General features: G+C 54.5%; 2 protein-coding genes across 3 annotated transcripts; both read left to right on the top strand.

Moving 5' to 3' along the window:
* The first annotated feature begins 8,660 nt into the window (after positions 1–8,660).
* Positions 8,661–15,042, top strand: ATG101 (autophagy related 101). 2 transcript variants are annotated; one of them, XM_033118496.1, is made up of 4 exons: positions 8,661–8,784; positions 9,327–9,452; positions 11,963–12,288; positions 14,342–15,042. In XM_033118496.1, exons 3-4 carry the CDS (start codon positions 12,037–12,039, stop codon positions 14,744–14,746), a joined length of 657 nt encoding a protein of 218 aa, XP_032974387.1. In that variant the 5' UTR covers positions 8,661–8,784; positions 9,327–9,452; positions 11,963–12,036; the 3' UTR covers positions 14,747–15,042. The 2 variants fall into 2 exon arrangements, with proteins under 2 accessions (XP_032974387.1, XP_032974386.1); XM_033118495.1 differs by lacking the exon at positions 8,661–8,784 and adding an exon at positions 8,925–9,044.
* A 1,932-nt stretch (positions 15,043–16,974) lies between these two features.
* SMIM41 (small integral membrane protein 41) lies at positions 16,975–20,771 on the top strand. The gene is made up of 2 exons (XM_033118489.1): positions 16,975–17,436; positions 20,043–20,771. The coding sequence occupies exon 1, from the start codon at positions 17,007–17,009 to the stop codon at positions 17,277–17,279; it is 273 nt and encodes a 90-aa protein (XP_032974380.1). The 5' UTR covers positions 16,975–17,006; the 3' UTR covers positions 17,280–17,436; positions 20,043–20,771.
* Positions 20,772–22,627: the final 1,856 nt, after the last annotated feature.

Consider the following 22,627-nt stretch of genomic DNA (forward strand, 5'->3'; position numbering starts at 1 on the left):
AGGATCCTGTCTATCTCTGATACTGCCCCCCAACTCTACCACTCCATGATTACACAAGAGACAGAGGCCACTGGATAAATCTTGGACATTGCCAACCTGAGCTAACAGGCCTCAGTTTACTCTTTTATAGAAGGTGGATAATAATGGCACCTGTTCCATGGGGTTGTTACGCAAAAGCACTCAGACTAGATTCTGACACTAGAAAGCCTCCGATGCACTTAACGTCTTGTAGGTGGGCCTGCAGCAGAGGCTGGCTGGCCAAGGGATAAGAGCATCACCCTGCTGTCACAGTCCTGGTCTGGGCCCATGGTCTCTGACTTGGCTTCCACATCTGTCAAATGGGCACAGACCACTTTGTTGCTGCTGGAACTACAGGAGTGTGGGTGTGGTGCTTCGCAGGGAGCTGGGTACAGGGCAGCCCAGAATGATGGTGGCAGCTGTTCCTCAGTGTAAGTTCTTCACCATCCCTATCTTCATTCCTCCCACATGCTGAGCACCCCAGCAACCGGATTCAGGTTGCTGACAGGCCTTGACCCCTTGGATACAAAATTGTTCTGAGGTCCCTATCTGTGGCCAATTGCCCGCATGTAGGGCATGTAGGTGTTCCAACCCCTAAGCTCATCATCAGTTGCTTAGCTAACTTAAAATGCAGATTTCTAGGCTGTTCCTCAAAGACTTGGATTTGATGAGGGATGGGGCCCATGAATGTACTTTTACCAAGCACCCAGGTGCTGGTGATGCAGGTGGTCTGGGGGCTACTCTTTTGAGAAACATGAACCTAGATCGACCCCAACCTGAGGCCCAAGGTAGCTGGCCGCCATGCAGCGTCCAGCCCCCTTCACTGCACTCAGTGCCCATCTAGCCTTTCCTTCTCAAGGACACTGAAGGCAGCACCCCTCACATCTGATCCTTACAACCCTTGACGCAGGACCCACCTTCTGGGTGTCTCCACCTCCTTTGGGTCCCTAGCTGGATGAGGGCAGCCCCTGTTGGATGGAAGTCAAACAAAATAGGGCTCTGCTCCAGAATAGGACAGAGTCAAAGCCTTCCCCAGTGCTCCAGCTACAGACTGCAGGTCCCCAAGGACTCTCAACCGTGAGCCCTGACTTGGATTCTAGGAAGACCATCCAGCCCAGGCCTCCTGAAGGGTCCACATGTGGGTGGGGCATGGAGACCTTGGCTCTGTGAGTGTTAATTGCCACCCCCAGCAGTATGAGGCCTTCCAAGCATGTGCCCCTGGCACCCCCGCCAGAGCTCCTGAGTGAGCTTTTGTTGCAGCACTAGCACCTGGCAAGGCAAGGTGGGGGTGTGTGTGTCAGGAGATCTGCTTTTGTTCTCAGCCCTGCCTCCAGCTCCATGCTGCTCTCTGAGAAGCCCCTCCTCCTCACGGAGCCTCTGTTTCCCCCATCTGTTCAGTGGGGAGGTGAGTCTGGTGGCAGTGCTCTGTTTAGGAGCAGAGATTGCTGGGAAACCTGGATTGAGTCCCTCTCCCTTTCTCCTCCATATCCTACCTTTATCCTGCACAGATGTGGGCAGCCCCTGGGGAAGGCAAAAGGACCACTGGGTGCTTGAGGAGGGGCCAAGGCCCAGGGATGGGCAGTGGAGAACCTTGGTCTCTGTAGATCTCTAAGCCCCGCAGTGACGATAAAAGCTACCACATACTATGCTCCACTGCCCACTAGTTTCTTTCCATGTATTTGTGATACCTAGCCCTCACTGTTACTGTATGAGGAAATTATGCTTATGCCCACCTCTCAGGCGGACAGCACAGCAGAGTGGAAAAGAGCAAGGACTCCGGAACCAGACTGCCTGGGTTTAAATTTTGGCTCCAGCTCTTAACCGGCTGTGGAATTTTGGGCAAGTGACTTAGACTTTCTGTGCCTCAACATCGTCATCTATAAATGGAGGAAATAATTGTACCTATTTCGTAAACTTGCTATAATGATTACATGAACGAATGCATACAAAATGTTTCAAATAGTGCCTCGCACATAGCAAACACCCAATAAATAATAGCTATTGTTTTTACAAAAGAGAATTCATTTCGGAGAAAGGAAATGACTTTCCCAAGGTCACTTGGCTTGTAAGTGGCTGAGCTGGGCGTGTCTAACTACCTAACCACTACGTCTCCCTGGCCAAGACCTTGAAAATAAAAGAAGCTCCAGGGATGGTGGCTCCTTTCCAGAACTCTTGCTATGGGGGTACAGGACTAGGGGGCTGATTTCTCCAACCCCGCCCTGCCCCTCCCTGCCCCGCCCAAGGGCTGGAGCCTGGAGGCAGGCCCTTTCTTTTCACTGAACAACTGGAAGAACTGGCCTCTAAGTCTTGCTAGGGGCTGGGAGGGCGAACAAGGGGGCATTGAGCCTGGTGGGGCCTCACAATGGTCGCTCTGTCCTGGCTGGCCGGGGGCTGGGCCTGTTTCCGTTGGGGACAATAGTCAAAAGGCAATGACGCTGGCAGGGCCTGGAATCCCGGGCGGGATTTTCCAAGGCCTCAAAGCCTGCTGTTTGTCCTCACACGGAGACCCAGGAAGCCTGCCTCTCTGTGTCCCCCCGCCCCACCCACGCTGGGCCCCATGCCCAGAGGCCCTAGCCCCCTCCCCGGCCCTGAGGAACCACTGTGACTAGGGTGAGAGGTGGTTTTGGGGTCTAGGGCCTGAGTGGGTGATTTATACCCCAGAGGTCTGTGCCTGATGGCCTTTCCCTGGGACCTGGGATAGAGGACTCTGCCCCACACCTGGGCTCCAGCCACCAGGACTTGGTTATGGACGGAGGTGGTGAAGGTCAGCATCAAGGAAGCTGAGAAGCTTCTGAAGGTCATCGGCAACCACATTGTGCTTGAGCTGTAGGTGCCACATGGTTGGCTCTGAGAGTCCAGCGTGCTTGGCTGTGTGGCAGCCACCTCTGTGGCTGCAAAGCGAGGCCTGTGAGAGAGGCTGTCAGAGGTGGAGGCCGCTGTGTGGTGGCTGGACAGTCAGCAGGCTGCTAGTGATGTCGTTTCACGGTCATCAGGCAGCTGTGGTGGACATATCCTGGCTGAGGGCAGTGCTGTGTCCCTTCATGTGAAGCTGGGCCTGGGGATTCCCAGAAGATTTTAGCTTAAATATGGACAAGCTCCAGCGCTCACCAAATCCCTGACTGCAGAAGAGACTCCAGGGCCACTGAGGATCCTCAGAAGATGAGGCTGAGGCGGTGAGCCTCCGCCCACCTGCCTTCCAGCCCTGTCTGGGCCTGGACTGGTAGCCCCACCACTCAGCCGGCAGCTGCTCTGTCCTCTCTGGAGCAGCCAGAGCCCAGCCCAAACCTCTGCCTTAACCCCTGCTCCAGGCTCAGGCTTTTGCCAGCCAGTGCCTTGGCCCCAGACAGGGGATCTGTCAGGATAAGGCTCAGGCTGGCTAGTGGGACTTTGAAACCTCCAGCTCCCTGTGGTGAGGGCAGGAAGGACTGAGTACAAAGCTGAGTAAAAGCACCCCTTGCCCCAATATCTCCTTCCCTATACAGCCAGGGACATTCTGAGGGCAGGAGGCACATTCCAGGGTCCACAGCTGGACTCAGAGCTGGCCAGAGGGTTATGGGGCCCTGGAGGCTCTGATCTTGGCTTCTGTCTCCCGCCCCCCACCTCTTGGCCCATCCTCCCACCACTCTGGCCCCCTTTGCCTCCTGCTGTACCCTGACCCTGCCACTTAAGGTCTCATAAGTTCTGCCCCAGGAGCTGGCACTGTGCAGCCCCTACTCAGGCATGGCTGTGGGGGCTGGGGGTGGCAGCTGGGCCGGGGAGCGGAGTTGGGGGGGGTTGGGGGGCGGGCTCTGTCTTGGTACATGCTGCGTTAGCAGGGAGCAGTGCCCAGCTGCAAGCCAGGCAGGCGGGGTGCTGAGTGTCCCTGCCCTCCTACTCTGACACATCAGAAAGAAGGGGCACCCCCACCCAGGGAACGCAATCTTGAGGGAGGCCAAGCAGGAGACCTGGACCCCATCCCATGTAACTGGGATATCCCAAGGATAGTTACAGAGATGCCCTGGGCTGGACAAGAAATGAGGGAGAGGAAAGCAGCCCCTAGGGGTAGATATGTAGACTCCCTGACCAGGGTGGATAAATAGCCCTTTTCCTTTTGCAAGGACAGTCACACAGAATCCTGTGCCCCAAAGAACAACATATGCACACATGCAACCCAAAAGAATACATGCACAGACCTTGCAGGACGGACAGAGGACTCCTTACCACCATGGGACTGACACAGAAATAAAGCCCCACCCCCACCGCAACTGGGCCAGAGACAAAAACATAGACCTTCCCAGAGAGAGAGAGAAACCCACCACCCTTCCCCAGTGCAGAAGGACAGATCCCCATGAGCCCCAGGAGAACAGGCAGCAAGCAGACTTGCCACTTCTCAGCCCAGTCCAGGTCTAGAGGCTGCCTGATGGGTTGGGGCCCGGAGGCACCTCTTTCTCACGCTCTCTGTCACTCTCTCATCCGCCCAGGCCCAGCCGTTTCCTCTGCCTGGGAGGAGGGAGGGGGCGGGACTGACATCCCAGAAAGGGTGGGAAGTAGAGGAGCCCCTGTCCAGGATCCCAGAGGGGCAGATGTCAGAAGGAGACAGCTGGTCCTCCTCATCCCAGCAACCCCCTCCCCGCCCCCGTGGCCCTGCCCTGTTAGAGGGTCAGCAGGCAGGGTGCTGACTACCCAGGCAGGCTGGTCACCGTCAGGAGCCCCAGCCTGACGTCAGTCCCACTCATTGTTGTTGCTGGGGCTTGAGTCACTCCCTGTGACGCCACAGGGGTCAGCTCTGTAGCGGCTGGCGGTGGCCTGCAGGGCCAGCTTCAGGGCTTAGCTCTCCCCTGGGCATGCACTAGGATGGGGTGGGGCCATCCGAGGCCACATTCACCATGCAAAGCCAGCTGCCTACTCCCAAGGTCTCCTGTTGGCCTTCAAGTTCCCCCCACAGGCCTTTGCGGCAGACCTGGCTCAGAAGGCCTCAGCCAGTTGCCTGTCTTCCTGGCTGGTCGTGGCTCTGGGCTCTGGATGAGAAGTCCTCATCTTTCCTGCCTCAGAACCCTCAGTTTCTACCCTCAGTCCTCAGTGAGACCTCTATCCCAGCTCTTTTCTTATCTCTTACCCAAGAAGCCTCCCCAGAATAATTCCCTTAAAATAAAGCCCCACTTCTTCCTGGAATCACCCACCATCCCTTCCCTCCCATCTCTGCAGGTTGCTATCCTGTGTTCTCTGCAGCTGTCCCGGTTTTCTTCTGGTGCCCAGTCACCTCCCAACTGGCCGAGAACATGACTTGGGACTCCTCTTCACTCTGAATGTGTCACTTTCTATCCAGGCGACAGACATCTCTCTGGAATGACAACAGTAGCCTCCATCGTGGCCCCCTCTAGCCCTGCAAAACCTGCTGCCATTTCTTTCAGACCACTTGTGTTCTCTTGCCCAGGTGTAGCTCCTGGTCCATGTTCTTTGTAAGACTCTGAGCTCCCAGAGGGCAAGGGTTGTAACTTGTCCACCTTGGTATAACATGGGCCTAGCATGTGAACAGTTACATATGTGTGGCATGAATGAATGATCTTCAGGGGGTAATGGTATAGGATGGGAGAATTCATTCCACACAGTCTCACTCTTTTGGCCAAGACCTTCCCTCCCTAACAGGACCACACACATGGGTGTAGGACCCAGGGCCTGAGGTACAATGAGAAGCGCCCTGTAAGTATTCAGGGAGGTAAGAGGAGGCAAGGCTTGGCCAGCATCTCGGCCTGAGATAAGAGAGGTAAGAGGGCTTGGCCTTACCCTCAGGCAGGAAAGGCTCCACGAGCAGGTAAGTTTTGGAGTAAGGACAAGAATGGGTAAAAGGACTGGTGGAATGAGGAAAGAAAAGCTGTGTGGCATTGGCAAGTGTATTAGTCAGGGTTTTCCAGAGAAACAGAACCAATAGGATACACACACGTGCGCACGCACACACACACCGGGGGTGCCATAAAAACGTATACACATTTTAGGAGATGTTATTTATGCTCAAGCAGGAGTTCGCCGTAATCAGAAGTGTCTGGACGCTGATGGTAACCACTTGGAGCCCCTCTTGTAATTGCGGAAGTCAAACGTGACATGTATTCATCTTTTGTTATCGGTGTATATTGAGCATTACAATTAATAGTTTTTCCTTTCTTAAAATGTGTACACAGTTTTCTGGCAACCTGTGTGTGTGTGTGTGTGTGTGTGTGTGTGTGTGTGTGTGTATGGGGAGAGTGAGAGAGGGGGAGAGAGAGAGAGAGAGAGAGAGAGAGAGAGATTATGACTCACTATAAGGAATTGGCTCATGTGAGGATGGGAGCTGACAAGGCCCAAGATTCGCAGCCAGCCCGCTGGAGACCCAGGATAGCTGATGGTATAGTTCCACATGCCAACAGCTTATTTCACTTCAAATCTGAAGGCAGGAAAAAAACCAACATCCTAACTTGAAAGCAGTCAGGTAGGAGTTCTTACTTGTGGGTGGGTCATCCCTTTTATTCTATTCAGGATGACTGCATAAGGCCCATCCTCCTTAGAGAAGGCAATCTGCTTTACTCAGTCTACTGGATTCAGATCTTTCTTTCTTTCTTTTTTTTTTTTTTTTCAATTTTATTGGGAAACAGTGTGATTCTCCAGGGCCCATCACCTCCAAGTCGTTGTCCTTCAATCTAGTTGTGGAGGGTGTAGATCACTGGCCCATGTGGGAATCGAACCAGCAACTCTGTTGTTCAGAGCCCAAGCTCTAACCAACTGAGCCATCAGGCTGCCCCTGGATTCAGATCTTAATCTCATCCAGAAACACCCTCACAGACACACCCAGAATAATGTTTGACCAAACGTCTGGACATTCTGTGGCACAGTCAAGTCGACACATAAAATTAGCCATCAAAGTAAGTCGCTACATATTTTTCAGCCTTAGTTTCATTAGGTGTAAATTGCGGGGGGGTATTGTATTTACCTTTAAAGGTAGTTGTAAAAATCAACACAATAGTGCATATGAAGTGCTGGCATGGTGCCTAGTAAGGCTCAGTGATTGGTAGTGGAGATGACGATGGTGTCTGGATGGCGGCAGCAAAGGGCTCTGTGTCAGGGTAGGGCAGAGAGAGGTCAGACACCCCTCTTACTCACTGCAGTCTCTGGGACTTAGGCTCTGGTTCCCCACCCCTGAAGTTCTAACCTCCTAGGGTCCCCCTTGTATGGCTTCTCACAGACCTTCTTAATGTTTTATCCTGATTCCCTCCAGTTTAAGCCCAGGCTCCAGAAGAGGTTGCCGGTCTGTAAGGCACGCAGCTTTCGCCTTCCCCAGGCTTGGGAGTTACTCTGAGGCTGCCTGGAGAGAGGTATCCATACCTGGGACAGAGACAGACTGGAGACCAAGGCTGCACAAAGGCAGAACTATAGGGAGGAAGGAAGGGGATAGGGGACAGATGGGGTGGGGAGGTCAGCCAAAAGAGGAGGTTGGGTTGGCGGGGGGTCGGAAGAACTGGGTGGGAGAGGGGAAGTCTAAAGGGTGGGTAGGTGACAGTGGTATGTTAGAGCCACTGGTACTCGTAGTCTGGAGCCAACTGTACCTCTGATGATCAAAATGTAATCCTTCATTCCTTCTGGACTCTGCATTCAGCGGTGTCCTGCAGCTTGAAACTGGCTATTGCAGAAAATGGTCAAATACTGCTAATCAAGGCATTGCCCACAGACAGCAGGTGTTGAGGGTGGTGTATTGGAGTGCGGTCGTGCCCAGGAGGGTCAGGGTGGTGAAACCAGAAAGACAACTTCTATAGTATCGTAAGGAATCCTGCATTTGAACTCCAGGCTCTGCCATGTACCGAGTGACCTTGGGCAAGTTACTTAACTTCTCCTAGCATCAATTTCTTTATCATAAGATTAAATTAATTAACATATAAAACTTATAATAATGCCCTTTCTATTCCATTTAATAAATTCTACGTATTATTATTTTCGGAAAGAGTGTCTGTAGGAAAATGAGCACGTTACTTCCCAAGTAAACAACTCAAGAGCGTCTCCTGTCGGGGTTGGGGATGTGCCAGGTTCTGTGGGCATTAAGAGAGCAACTGACAAATCTCCCATCTGCCCGGGCTTACAGTCCACATGGAGTACCAAACATGTTCCCAGGAAGTTACACAACAGTAAAAATGCACTCATATTCGTAGAACACTTTACAGTTCACAAAGGTTTTCCATATGAATTGTCTCTGTAATCCTCACAACAGCTCCCTGTGTGAGAGGAGGAAATCAGAAAGGATGAGTGATGTCCAGAGGCACACACAGAGGCCTTACAAGAACTGTCACCAGATTGGTCAAGGAAGAGCCCCAAGCAGTGCTTCTGTATGAAGATAACAGAATAAGGTTGAGTCCCTTTCTATAGCATCTTTGTGGGGCCAGGGGTCCTGTCTATTATGCATTGAACAAATTAAAGTATTGCCATCCACTCAGCGTCTCGCAGTACAATGGCCCGGGCTCATCTCCAGGGCACTTCTCCACGGGTCATGCCCCCTGTCTTGCGGGACCGGTGCCCCTTCTAGGGCCCGGAGCCGGGAGTGTGGGACTCCGCCCTAGGGGCTGGCTGGCCGCGCAGGATTCCTTTCAGCCTAGGGAGGCAGCACAGAGCTCAGCGGCCTCTCCTTCCCTCTCGTCTCTATGGCGGAAGTGAGTTGTTCCAGCCGAAGCACAACAACATTCTCGGTGGTGGAAGTGAATGGACTCGTCCAAATGAGGGGGACACTTCTCACCATCAAAGTTTAAAATCCGAGAGATAATCAAGAACAAGGTAGGATACAAATTACAGAGAAGTCGATGGCTATATTTATGTGCTCACGTGAGTGTAAAATGGTCCGGACAGCTGCACTGGCGTCAAGGCTCGGCCAGCTGTGCTCGCCCCCGCCGGTGGTCGCCGGGGCAGGTGGAGCCGTCCGGCTCTCAGGGGCGGGGTACGGCTTCCGGGGCCGGCATCGCGTCCAGCCGTGGTGGTCTGGTTCCGCGGGCAGCGTGTCTGCGTGGTCGGTGGGGCCCGGACGCGGGCTCAGGAAGGTAGGGGAACGTTCTAACTGCCTGGTCCCTTCTCGTGGGCAAGTGCGGGCGCTCTCTGTACTGGCGGGAGGGAGGGCGCGCCTCGAACTTCCGAGCCCGGCCAGGTGGGGCGTGGGGCGCGACCCTGAGACCTCTGCGGAGTCAACTTCTCCCCTGGTCCCCGAACTGTGGAGGTTCTCGGAGAGAGGCGGTGGGAAAAACGGGACCCGGGATGGGAGTCTTTCCTGCATGCTTCCTGAATGTCATGATGCTGAGCTGAATGCTTTCTGTTTTTGCTTTTAGCCCATCTCTTGAGCTCGATCGCCCGCGCGGAAGTTGTGGAGGACCTGCAGAGATCGTACTTGGACGTGAGGAGGAGGAGGGAGATGATCGGAGCCTGAGTGACCCGCTTCAGCCTCTACGCGTAAGGTGGGTGGCGTGGGCTGCAGCCTGGTTCTGAGAGGGCATCTGCCGGTCTCTGCCCCTGTGCTCTGCAGACCTGGGCCTTGGGGGCACCAGAGGCACGAGACTTGCCAGGCCCAGCTCTGGAGAACTCCCTGCTCATCGGAGGTAGGGGTGAGGGAGAGGGGACAGACAAGCTTATCACAGACCAGCGGTGGCTGCTGTGGGAAGGAGCCTGGAGTTGGTCAGTACTGATTTCCTGGAGGCGTGGAGCCTAGAATAGCGCTGAGAATGAGGGAAGAGCCTGGCCTTGGGGCAGAAGTGAAGAGATGGAACACCTGTTGGAAAGTTTGTGGGGGACACCAGGGGGAGACTTGTGGAAGAAAGAGGAGCTGGAGCAGAGCTGGAAGTCTCTAGATGGGAAACTGCTTCGTGGAGTTAAACTAGAGGGAAGAAATGAGCAAGAGAGCCCTGCTCATCCTTGCTCTAAGAGCGTAGGAAAAACCAATCCAGCAACCCTTGGAAGGGCCTGGAGTTCCTGCGTCAGGATGAATTGAGCAGTAATTGTATTAGGTTCCAGGTACTGAGTGTCTGTCTGGTGATGAATAGGATACAATCCTTGTCACTAAGCAACTGTGTGCCTAGTGAAAGAGATAAGGCAGGTTAACAGCCATGACGAAATGACTGCCAGCACAGGTGGCCCCCGGCTGCTTGCCTAGTAAGAGGCAGAGCCAGCTTGATTTCGGATGTCTGCCCTGTGTGTTCAGTGGTGAGCACCACTGTTGAAGGGGAGTAGAGATAAGCGGAAATAAACTTAGAAGACAGCTGTAAGGATGCAATGTGATTTTGTTTACCTGTGGAATCTAAAGAACAAAATAAAACCACAAAAAAGAAATGCTGTCAGGACACCGAGGGGATAAGTTATGTTGAGCTGATAGGTTTATGGTGGCTGGAGACTTTTAAGCTGTGGAAGGGGTGCGGGGGTGATGGAAGAGTTGCCTCTAAATATCTGAAAGGCTTGTTTTTGCAAAGGGTGATATTTATGGTGTGGCGCCTGGAACCAAAACTAAGACTAGTGGTTTGAAGCACTAAGAGACAGATTCCTTCAGTAATAGGAATAACTGAATAGAGCTGTCTAAAGATGCAATGGTCTGCCATGAGAGGCAGAATTCCCCGTCAGGGGAGGTTTATAAGCTGAACGCCCCCAGTCAAGAAACTGGACGGTTCTCTCTCTCCCTGGGCTCATATTCAGTTACTTAATACATTCTTGTTCTCAAGTCTGTTCTTTCCTTCCCACTCTCTCCACCAGTGCAGTTGTGTAGCCTTGCATCATCTCTCAGCAATAACAATATAATAATTACAGTAGCTAATGCTGTTTACTATTTGCCTGGTACTGCTTTAAATGCGTTAGAGATGCTAAGTCATCCAGTCCTCCAGACAACACTTTCAAGGTCGCTATTGTTAATATCCCCTTTTTATAGATTGGGGTAACCGAGGCACATAAGAGTTAAGCCGCTTGCCCAAGAACACACAGTGAGCAATCGGCAGAGCTGGGGTTCCAAATCATACCTGGCTTTAACGTCACTGTTCTGAACCACTATTCTGTTTTACATGTGTTATTTTATTTAACCCTCACAACAATTCAGATTTGCAGATAAGAAACCAGACTCAGAGGTTGTGTAATTTGCTGAAGGTCACAGAGCAAGATATGGAAGAGCTAGGATCCAAACCCAGACCTGCTGGACGTAACCCCCCAGTCTGCATTTCACTCCCCCACATCCATCGAGCCGCCTCTGTAACTGCTACTATCGTAGTGGCCTCTAACTGGACTCCTTGCCCAGCTTTTCGGCCTTAAATTGGCAAGTTTTTACCCCAGAGTCTGTGGTTGGCCCTGGAAATATGTGAGATTTGGGGTGTATATGCATGGTCAGTCAGATTTTAAAGTCCAATCGTCTTAGCTTTCATTGACTTCTCAGAGCAGTTGGTGACCCCAAACTAGTGAAGGGCCTTTCTTTGCCCATCAGCCAGAGTTAACTTTCGGATGCACAGATTTGCTCTTGGCACAGTGATGCACTGACTCTTTACTGCCCCCAGGACAGAGTCCAAATGCCTTAACCTGGTCATTCAAGGTCCTGGGAAATCAGACTCCGATCTTCCATTTCTTACTGCTACCTTCTAGTCTCGCCAGTGTGGTAATGTTTATCTGCCTGTCTCAGCTCCATCCTGGCAGCTTCTCAAGGGCAGGAGCCATGCTTGTCTGTGAATGGCCAGTGCCTGACAGGTGTTGCACAGTGAGCATGTGCTTTAAATGGCCCTGAATACCATAATGGAATTCAAGCCTTGGCAGGTTGTTTCGCCTGGTACCTTTGAAGCTCTCCCCCTTACTAATCCCAAAAGTCTAAGATTTCTGATAGTATTTGCTGCCGAAATGCAGAGGAGGGTTATGGAGGCGGGGACTGGGCCGGGCCTGGAAGGAAGTGAACAGGTAACGCGCGGATCATTGAGAAGGTGTCAGCATTCTGACCTGGCTCTTGCAGGGCAGCCCCTGGGTGGGGTGAAGCTCCCCTGCCTTGTCCTGTCCCCCACCCCTGTGTGGGCAGCTGACAGCAGGATGAACTGCCGCTCCGAGGTGTTGGAGGTGTCGGTGGAGGGGCGGCAGGTGGAAGAGGCCATGCTGGCCGTCCTGCACACGGTGCTTCTGCACCGAAGCACGGGCAAGTTCCATTACAAGAAGGAGGGCACCTACTCCATTGGCACCGTGGGCACCCAGGACGTCGACTGTGACTTCATCGACTTCACCTACGTGCGCGTCTCCTCGGAGGAGCTGGACCGTGCCCTGCGCAAGGTTGTTGGAGAATTCAAGGTAGGGTGTGGCACCGCGGGTGGCACGCAGATCGCGGATGGCCCTCCACCCCAGTTTCCTGTTGGATCATCTTACCTTTCCTGGGTGTGTGCGTGGGGTTCTCTCAGGTTCTAAGGAACAGGCATGTTCAGAGCCATCTCTGGAAGCGTGGTTTTTTGGGGGGTTGGTGGAGCAGAGGGGGCTCGTGTAAATGCCAAGGAAGAAGGAGAGGAGGGAGCCCTCAGCACTGGCAGTCAGGTCCCCTGGGGCAATCACTGCCCTGTGCTCTTGACTTGCTCTGATTCCACAGCGCTCTCTACTGACACCTTTCTGCTTCCGCTTTCATGTTTGCTTTCGCCCGTCTGGGCCTTTGCCACACAAACCCCCCTGAGGGAGGGTTGCTGGGCTCAGGTGGTTGCCATCCGAGCTGGAACATCCCTTTGCGCATTGGGGCTCGTGTTTGTGTGGCCGGGGCAGGCATGGAGAAAGGTAGAAGGGACACCCCAGATTGCTAATGTTGGTAACCTCAGAAGGTGGGAACAGGGGGTGTGATGTTCAGTTTGTCTTTATTCAGGGTTGCAGTTTTTCACTATTTCAACAAGTGGGTATTTTAAAATTTGAAAGTAACAAGGGGAATTTTTTTAAAGGTACCATCTCGGGTCAGAGGAGGAGGGTTTTCCTGTCGGACTTCCATTCCACAAATGTTTGGAGAGTCCCTGTGCTGTGTCGGGCACCGTGTGGACCCTCTCCCAGGCCACAGTTTTCCCCTCCCCAGTTCCTCTGAGCCCGGAAAGGGCAAGTTCGTAAGAGGTTCCTGTCCCCCTGCCCGGGAGGCAGCGGTACTCAGCATAGTGGTTAAGAACATGGACTCTAGAGCCAGGCTCCCACTCCTCTGGGCCTCAGTTTCCCTGTATATAAAATTGGAATGAGAACCATACCTACCTGAAAGGTGTGTGCACTCTGCGGAGGAAATGAGTCAACGATGTCAAGTGCTTGACACAGCCTTGCACACAGAAGCATTATAGCAGCGTTAGCCATTATTACTATCGGCCAATGTCGTGTGACCTTGGTTTGTCCATGAAGGAGAGACTTATTCCCTGATGAGCGGTTCCGGACTTCAGGGAAGCAGTCTTACCCTCTGGGTTCGCTCTGCCTAACTCAAATGGAAAGGAGCTTCAGGGTCGCGGCTGCCCTAGGAGGAGGGGTGTGGGGCCACCACATGCCATGGGGGTGAGGGGAGGCACAGGCAGAATTATTGGGTCAGGTCGTTCCATTTGCTTCAGAGGAGAAGCAGCCAGGTCTGGTTTTTCCTTCCCTTCCCTTCCCCCTTTTGTTCCTTGACTTCTTTCTAATCAAAAATCCAGGGATCACTGGGCTTTATAGCCCCCCCCCCCTTTCTTTAGAGACTATATGAGTTTAGGTTGTCATTGAGTGAATAAAGTAGAAGGATTGTGCTTACTTGGCAGTGAGGAGGGCAAATAGGGTTGACCTGGGGAGAAGGAGGTGTTGGAGAATGTTTTGAAGGATGGGGACCCACACACCCAACCAGCCAAACCCAGGAAAGGGTGGGGTTGTGGAAGGAGAAGGAAGGCACTTCATGTAAAGGTGAAAAGCAAGGATCTTGCAGTCAGACAATCTGGATTCAAACCTTGGAGCAGCCAGTCATTGGCCTGTGACTTTTGGCAAGATAACTTGACTCTGAGCCTCATTTTGCCTCAATAAATTAGAGGTAATATGACTGCCTCCCAGAGTTGTGGGGAGGAATGAGTAGGATTGTGTGTGTAATGTGCCTGGCCCAGAGTAAGTACTTAAAAAACATCAATTCTGAGCAAAGCTGGAGGAGTTGGGCGAGGAGACAGATTTTGTTGTTTTGCTTGAACCACTCAATTTTAGGCAGGCGGTTTGCCGTGTCACATCACCCAAATCCTTTTACCCTCTCTGGGTCTCATTCCGTGCCCTCCCTGAAGGATTAGTAGAGTGAGGAGAGCGTAGTTTCCTGGGGCGTAGGAAGCAGGCGCTCACGGGGTGAGAACACCTGTGTTGGCCTGCTCATCTGCTCTGCCTTCTTTCCCAGGATGCACTGCGCACCTCTGGTGGCGATGGCCTGGGGCAGATGTCCTTGGAGTTCTACCAGAAGAAGAAGTCTCGCTGGCCTTTCTCAGATGAGTGCATCCCTTGGGAAGTGTGGACGGTCAAGGTGCATGTGGTCGCCCTGGCCACAGAGCAGGAGCGGCAAATCTGCCGAGAGAAGGTGGGTGAGAAGCTCTGTGAGAAGATCATCAACATCGTGGAGGTGATGAACCGGCACGAGTACCTGCCCAAGATGCCCACGCAGTCAGAGGTGGACAACGTGTTTGACACCGGCTTGCGGGACGTGCAGCCCTACCTCTACAAGATCTCCTTCCAAATCACTGACGCCCTGGGCACCTCGGTCACCACCACCATGCGCAGGCTCATCAAAGACACACTGGCCCTGTAGGCCTTGCTGGGGCCTCGGGCGTCCTCGATGGCTCGCAGACCGTGGCTTCCAGGGGTTGCACTGTTAGGCCCTTGGGGCTCTGGAACCTGCTCCAGGTCCTTGGTGAGACTCGGAAGGGCCATCCCCTGCCTTCCTCGATTTGTGGTTGCCAGTCTGGTCAACCTCATAATCGTCACTGACGGTCAAGTCCGGCCTACATGATGTCACCACACCCCTGGTGGGGTCCCCCTTCTCCACTGTCCAGAAGCGCCATCGCTAGGATGGGGAATAAAGTTAAGAATGTGACTTTGGGTTGAGCCATCTCTCCCTTGCCTTGTGTCCTGTCCTGACACATAACACTTTTTGACAGACCTGTGAGGGCACAGGTGTGCATTGAGGGCATTATTCCAAAGTGAGGGGAGTGGGTGGATTAAAGATAGATTAAAGCTGACCAATACTGGACTACGTAGGACGTTCATGTAAGCTGGTGTTACCCACCCAGGTGTGACCATGGTCAGTCCCTTGAAGGAGGACACAGATCAGGATCTGTTGCTTTTCGATGTGTCCGCACTGTCTGTGCTCTCTTCCTAAGGAAGCTGTAACATCCCTGGCCTCTGTATCATGTAGTCTTGCTTTATGATGGCCCCGAAGAATATTTTTGTCTTCATAGAGCACACACAGGTCCCCATGTGCACCAGAAAGCTCATTTGATTTGGGGCTTCTCTCTGGAGAGACATGGGCCAGCTTGAGACTGGCGTCTAGTGACACTTCTTCCAGGTTGGGCTGGCCCTTGCTGGTTGTTAGGACATTGCTTCTTTGTTAACACACATTTCTACACAAGCAAACTTAAAATCGAACTCCACTGTGTACTTTTTATGGATTTATTCCATATTTTACAGTGCTTTTTGGTTATGTCCTGGGCCAGTTCTCAAAGAGGAAAGGAACTGTGTGTAGGGAGGGGTGCTGAGGGTGAAATGGTTGGAGGGGAGGGGTCTTGCCCACGTCCTGGAGCAGGTAGGTAGCCCGGATGACCAGGAAGTCATTTTTCTCATTCCAAGCCACCTTTGGCCACATGATGTTTCATGACAGGTTTTGTAATGTCCTACCCTGGATCTGGGGGGTATCGGAAAAGTCAGAAGGTTCTTGGGAGTTTGGAGATGGGGAAGGCCCATTCCCAGCAAGTCCTTGATGTGTGACCCCTATCTGGCCTGCTGCGGTCCAGGGGACCTTTTTTTCCTGTTTGCTGGCCATCAGCCAATCCCTTCTGAGGGGTTGGCTGATACCGGTGTTTGCTAGCAGTGACTTTGTTTTAAAGAGAGCTCAAGGTTGCTACAGGAGTTTTTAGGAGAGCTGGGCGGGAGGTCTTCCCTACATCCCAGCTTCCCCAGGCTTTCTCCTTTTCTGCTCCACTCTCCCGCCTTGGCTTGGCCATGGCTCCCAGCTGGTAGTGACCTCTCTGATGGACAGGACAGTAACATCTCCATCCCTTTTGGAATTTTGATTTCCTAGAGGTAGTGGACTGATTTATTCAAGATCAGAACTGGAGCTCTGGTGACTCAAATCTGCTTTCCCATTGGTCTGTAACTCTCCTGGATTTCTGGGGACTGAGTAAAGGAATAGGGGTAGGCCTTGAAGTCTCTCGACCCTCCCTCCCCCGCTCCCTGTGGTGAGGCGGAGGCGGCACTGGCCTGCTTGTCCAGCCCCAGGAGGCCCCCAAAGGAGATGATGGGAAAGGAAGGATATGCACCGCTCAGGTCTTAGAGGCCCTCATTTGTCTCCTGTTCCAGTGACCACCTGGGCTCCCGAGCAGTACTGAGTTGGCCCAAGGGCAGGAAGCCCAGGAATGGGGATGGCCCTTGCTTGTCCTGTGTCCTCGGTGGGGGCAGCTCCCTAACTAGCATCTGGGATGGGGTCTGGAAGATCTTTTCGGGGTTCTAAGGGAGGTGCTCTCTCTCCACTGCCTTTGCCAAGTAGGAGAGAGAGCCTTGGGGACAGGAATCCTGGGTTTGGCTGGTTGGGTGCATGGGGCGGGTTTGAGGAAGTGCTTGGGTGTGTGAGCCTTTGGGGCAAGAAGATCGATGGCCCGGAAGTCTGGGCCATAGTTCACATTGGAGGAGCCTTTTGGTCTAGGGAGGGCCTGAGCGCTCTGCGCAAGGGGTGGGGGTTAGGGTGCCTGGGATCCGCCCCTCAGGTTCCTCCCTGACGCAGCTCCAGGCGGGGCTCCCGCACATCTGACGGTCCCGCGCACATTTGGGCACATCTGGTCAGCCGGCACCGTAGCATGAACGGCTCGCAGGCGGGCGCTGCGGCCCCCGCCGCCTGGCTGAGCTGCTGCAACCAGTCGGGGGTGCAGCCAGAGCCCCCCGAGGGGTCGCGCGCTGTGCAGGCGGCGGTACTGGGCGTGCTGTCGCTGCTCGTCCTCTGCGGGGTCCTGTTCCTCGGCGGTGGCCTCCTCCTGCGCGCCCAGGGCCTGACAGCGCTGCTGGCCCGCGAGCGGCGCGCATCGCGCGAGGCCGAATCCGGCGGCGCCAGCAGTGGTGACGAGGACTCCTAGGCGCCTGGCTGTGCTCGAGGGTTGCGAAGTCCAAGAGACCCTGGGACTCGGCGTCTGCCTGCGAGGGAGCTGCCCGGTGCCCGTGCGGCTGGGAACACGCCGGCGGGTGCTGCAGAGAGAAGGCTGCGGCCCTTTGCCGAGGCCCAGGGGCGCACAGGTGAGAGAGGGGGCGTAGGGGGAGAGTCACCTCTGTTTTGCCGAGGGGTCACCTCTATGTTGACGAGCGCAGCCACAGAATCAGCCCTCAGCGCCTCTGGTTTCGGTGCTGGAACACCCAGGGTAGGGCCAGCAGTTGCCTCAGGTGTGCCGGGATCTGAGGGAAGGGGCTGCCCTCCCTCTCCATCATCTCTCCTGCAATGGCCTTCCCTGAGTCCTTTTACTCAGGTCACTGTGTAACGGAGAGGGGGAGGCAGGGCAGACGGAAGGGGAAGGAGTCTCAGTGGACTTGGGAGCCTTCCTTCCCTGTACCCACGCCGGCCCCCACTTTGCTGCAGCCCCACCTGGGACTGAGCCCGACTCCGAGGCGCCCCAGCACTGCTCATTCCTGAGAGACTGAGAGAGACACTGCAGCAGACATTCAGACCACCTCCGCCTTTGGCTTCTGCGTCTTTCCCTCCCCTCCTTGAAACTTGTCCTTTGAAGGGGTTTGAATAAGATTCCTCACTGTGACCTCCCGCTTGAGGCAGGAATGGGAGTGTGGGTCATATTTTAGGGCAGATCCGGGGGTTTGGGGGTTAGGGAAGTGTGCTGGGGCCCCCTCTCCCAGCCCCTGCTCAGGTTGGGGCTGGATAGGTGGCCCAGAGCAAGGAGCTGTATGGTGTGTGTGTGTGTGTGTGTGTGTGTGTGTGTGTGTGGGGGGGGGGGCGTGGATGGCAAGGTTGCCAACAGCTGGGGGGCCTCAGAAGCAAGTTCTCCAGTAAGCTGGGGCTGACGATTCCCAGCTGTGAGGGCTCCATCTGGCTCCCTTGCCTCTGTCTCTCCAAGGACAGGAACCATCTGGAGGGAAGGGCCTGGGTGGCCTAAAGACAAGGTAATTCCAGGCCAAGGCCACCTTGGGCAGAGCCCAGGGGTTGGGCAGGGAAGCCTTCACTGTCTCTCCTCTGTTCAGCGTTGTACCTAGGTGCTCCTCTTAGGTTTCTGTGGGTGGGGCTTGTCCGTTGGGGTTCCTCTGACTGCTCAGCCCGCCACTAGAGCCTCTGTCCTGCTTGCCAAGGGCAGAGGCAGGGTCCCAGCTTCCCTCTGAGAAGGGAGTCAGTGCAAGTGAGCAGGGGCTGGTGCGGGGCAAGGGGACAGTGTGGGCAGGGTGCCCAAACAGCTGTGAGGCTGACGGCGCTGCCTGCACAGGGCAGCCCAGGATTGGTTGCTGATCCTGGCAGGCTGCCACTCGGGCCTTGCTGAGCTGTGGACTTCTCACCTCAGGATGCCGCCCTCAGCCCCTTGAGAGGGCTGGCCGGGCCGTGAGGGGTGTGTGTGTGTGTGCTGCTGGCACATGGGCAGCAGGCTGTGCCCCGGGGAATACCCCCCCTCCCTACGCTGTGTCGTGGGGAAGAGGTGGGAACGCCCTCTGTTGTGTCCAGGTTCATCCACCCTGGATGAAGCCCGTGCCTTCTGCTGCTTTTCTGCCCTTTCTCGCTGTGGTCTCCTGATTCCGCAGCTGAGATGGAGGAGTCTCCATGTCCACTGTGCAGAGAGAAGAGAGTGAGGCATCCAAGTGAATGACAGAGCTGGAACTGGGCCCAGCAGCGCCTGCTTCTGAGCCTGGGTGGGCAGGGTGGCATCCGAGTGAGATGTCTCCTCTTGGGTTATCCCTCTTCCTCTGTCCTCCTCCCCCACCTCAATTTCCCACCACTCTTTGAGATGCTGATGCAAAATATGGCCTCTTCCCCACCCCCCAAAGCAATTGGAACCCCAAACCCCTGTTATTCCGTCCCTCTTGTCCCCACTTCCCTGGTAGTCTTGTGAGAGACCTTCTTGCCACTGGGGACAGCTTTCCAGATGCTGCAGCAGCGCCCAGCTGGGCTCAGCTTTCTTGGCCTGAACCTGAGGGGTGGGGGTGGGCTCAGAGGGTCCACTGGACTATAATGTATGAAAAAATCCCAGTGGTCAGAGCAGAGGCATCAGAAGTAAGGGTGATAAGTTTGTATTGGCCTTCGGGTTCAAACCTGAGCGGTTTTAGGGGGATGGAGAAGTTTGACAGCGGAAGGGCTATGGCCCAGCATCATGTCTGCTGCCACCCAGGCAGGGCTGTGGCGGGGGGAGAAGAGGCAAAGGCTTTCTTCATCCAACTTCCTGCCTTTACGATCCCTTCAGCTCCTGGCTTGGAGAGCTGGGCTGTGTCATGAACTGGGGACCTCAATGTTCCTGGGAAAAGATACTGAGATGTTTGCTACGGAACTCTGACCCTGCTCAAGGCTGTCAGACTGAGTGGGAAGGAAAAGATTTTAAAAAATCGGGAAATGGGTGCTGCTGTGACCCCCATCTCTCAGGCTCCAGCTGGGAGTGAGAGTAGGGGCCCGGGTGCAGAACTGAGTGCTATGGAGTGGGGCTGGGCAGCTGGATCCCCGACAAGCTTTGCCAGCCTGCACTGTCTTTGGGGGAAAGGTCGGGCCAACAGATAGGTGCAGATCTTGCCTTAACCTTCCTCCAGCCCCTGCGTTTCACCCTGAGCTGGAAAAAGTTGTTGGGGTTTGTCCAATTCACTCCTTGGCTTCCACAAAGCACAGCTCCTTTTCCAGCAAAGATGAGGGTGGCTGTCTCTTACAGATTCCTGAGCCTTGCGTGGTCTGTCCTCCAGGGAGCACTCCCTCCAGCCTTCTCCAGCCTGGAACTCTGCTACGTTTGATTCACGTGCGGTACAGATGACTGACTCGGAGAAACCTGGTTTGTGGTGAGACCTCCATTGGAGATCCTTGCCCTCGGCTGCTGCCTCCGCTCTGCTCCACCCAACCTTCTGAAGGACTCTTGGGTGTGGGGCTCTGAGGTCAATGCTTCAGGAATGAAAACCCCTTGGTGACTGCTGAGGACCCTGGGCACTGAAGTGGCCACATACCCTGTGGGTCAGTGTTACCTGTTTGGAGTTTTGGCGTGGTCCAGCAATGCCGCATCACTTCCTGTGGCTTATTATTAAATATGCTGGAGAAGCCGATTTGGGGTATGCCCTCTGTTTCCAGCTCCTGACTCTTGGCGTTAGTGGTAACCCCTTATCTCCAGTTTGAACTGTTTCTGGCAGATACTGAAATAGCAGCCCCAGCCGGAGCCCCTTTCCCCAGGTCTCTCCGCTGTGGTGGCTATTTCCTTTCCACTCTCAGATCTAAATCTAAGGGTGGTAGGAGGTGAGGCAAACGGTGACTCTCTGCTGCCTCCATGTGGCCAGTGGAAGCAAGAACCCCATTTCATTCAACCCCATAAACGGGTCTGGCGTTCAGCCCTAGCAGGTGCCTCAAAATAAGAGTGGGTTTTGTGAGTGAATTCTAGGTTGTAAACCTTCTTGAACCCCAGTGTCTTCATTTATAAAATGGAGGCAACAATATCGTTGTGAGGATCAAATAGGTAATGTGCTTACTGGTAGATAAAAGGCTTTCTGCACTGCAGTTATCATGTGACGTTGGTATTATTTTCCCCGAACTGGACCATCCCCAGAGAAGATGTGGAGAGTTACCCACCCTGTTTTTGGGACCGCTTCATGTATTCATCTTTGCCATGAGTATTTACTGAGTGACAACTGTGTGCCAGGGACCCCCTGGGGGCTGGGAAAGCGGGTGGATGAGACAGAACCCCTGCACTGGAGGGGCTCACAGTCTAGCAAAGAGTGCCGCTCACAAAACTGCAGTTAACACAGAGGATCACAAGTGCTGGCGTGGACAGGTCCTCAGGGTGACCTGCTCACAGGAGGGTGTGTACTGAATGGGTATTCCCGGGGCGAGGGAGGGGAGGAAGAATATTCTGGCCGGAGACAAAGGGGTGTGGGCCAGGGCCGCCCAGAAGCAGGACGGTTAGAGGGGCTGTGGAGGGAGGTGAGACTAAAAGGGTGGCAGCCCGGAGAGGAGTGGAATTCACCCTCCTGGCATCGAGGTGTCTGGAGGGTTTCAAGGCCGGAAGTGGTGAGGTCTGGATCTTAGGGAACTGGGGTTAAGTTAGGGGGTGGGAGCGGGCTGGAGGCAGAGACAGGAAGGAGGCTGTGGTCAAACGCCGGCAAAATGATGGTGACCTGGACCAGGTGGGCAGGAGGGGGACAGATCCAAGTGATATTTGGGACTCAGGCTTTGGTCCCTAGTGGGATGTGAAGGCTGAAGGAGAGGGAGGAGGGCGGATGACGCCCTGGCTCCTGGCCTGGAAAACTGAGGGGGTGGTGATGCCTGCCATCCACCGGAGTCATGCGTTGTCAGGACTGTTTGGGTCTGAATTTACAGGAACCCCCAGTGGTACTTGGCTTGAGCAGAAGGGAAATATTGGCCCAGGTAGCTGAAAAGCCTGGGGTCGTCCTGGCCTGGGGCCCGCGTGAGTCAGGCCTCTGACGATGGGAGGTCTCGCTCCCTTTTGTGGCTTGGTCTGCTCGGCAGACCGTTTTGTGGGCAGAGCAAGACTTGGAATCACACTGCCGGATGTGAATGCTGGCACCACACGCACGAACTGTGTGACCTGCCTAAAGTGCTTAGCCCCTCTGTGGCTCCATTCCCTCCTCCTTACAGAGGGGAAAAGCAGGGCCTGGCTAGTACGCGTTTTGTTAGGACAGAATGAGCTGCACGCATGTACAGTGCACGTGACTCGTCTCAGCTTCCACGGGAGGCAGGTTGCTGGCTTTATGGCCTCTCAAGTTCAAATCCATCAAGAAAGAGGGGGTCATCTCCCAGGTCACTGAGGCCAAACCCCGGGACCAGCTGTGACTGGGCCTGTTTGACTCTGTGGTAACCTTGAAGTGCTGAACTGTAAGGATGGAATGTTCTAGGCCTCAGTCACTGCTCTACTTGGGGGGAGGGGCGGTGAGACACCCAAAACCGCAGGGCCCAAAGGAGGGGCTGTCTGTCTCCTCATCAAATCTAGGCCTGTTTCAGTACTGGGGTGAACAGACGCTGGGTGGCCATAAGCCAACTTGGCTGCTGCAGATGGGGGCGCATCGGGGGCGGCTGAGGAGTCCAGGTCTGGTGTGTCGAGTCTGAGGCACGTCAGGGACAGCCAGGAGGAGCTACCAGGTGGACCTTAGTATGTGGGGCTGGGGCTCAGTAGAGGGCGTTCTGGGCCGAGGTGTTGCTACGGATGGAAAAGGGAACTGCGGGACCCGATGAGGTTGGCGTGAGAGGGAGAAGACAGCGCGCTGCCCCGGCAGGCGGCCCTTAAAGGCAGGGGGACGA

The sequence above is a fragment of the Rhinolophus ferrumequinum genome, chromosome 10 (genome assembly GCF_004115265.2).
Source record: "Rhinolophus ferrumequinum isolate MPI-CBG mRhiFer1 chromosome 10, mRhiFer1_v1.p, whole genome shotgun sequence".
Lineage (NCBI taxonomy): Eukaryota > Metazoa > Chordata > Mammalia > Chiroptera > Rhinolophidae > Rhinolophus > Rhinolophus ferrumequinum.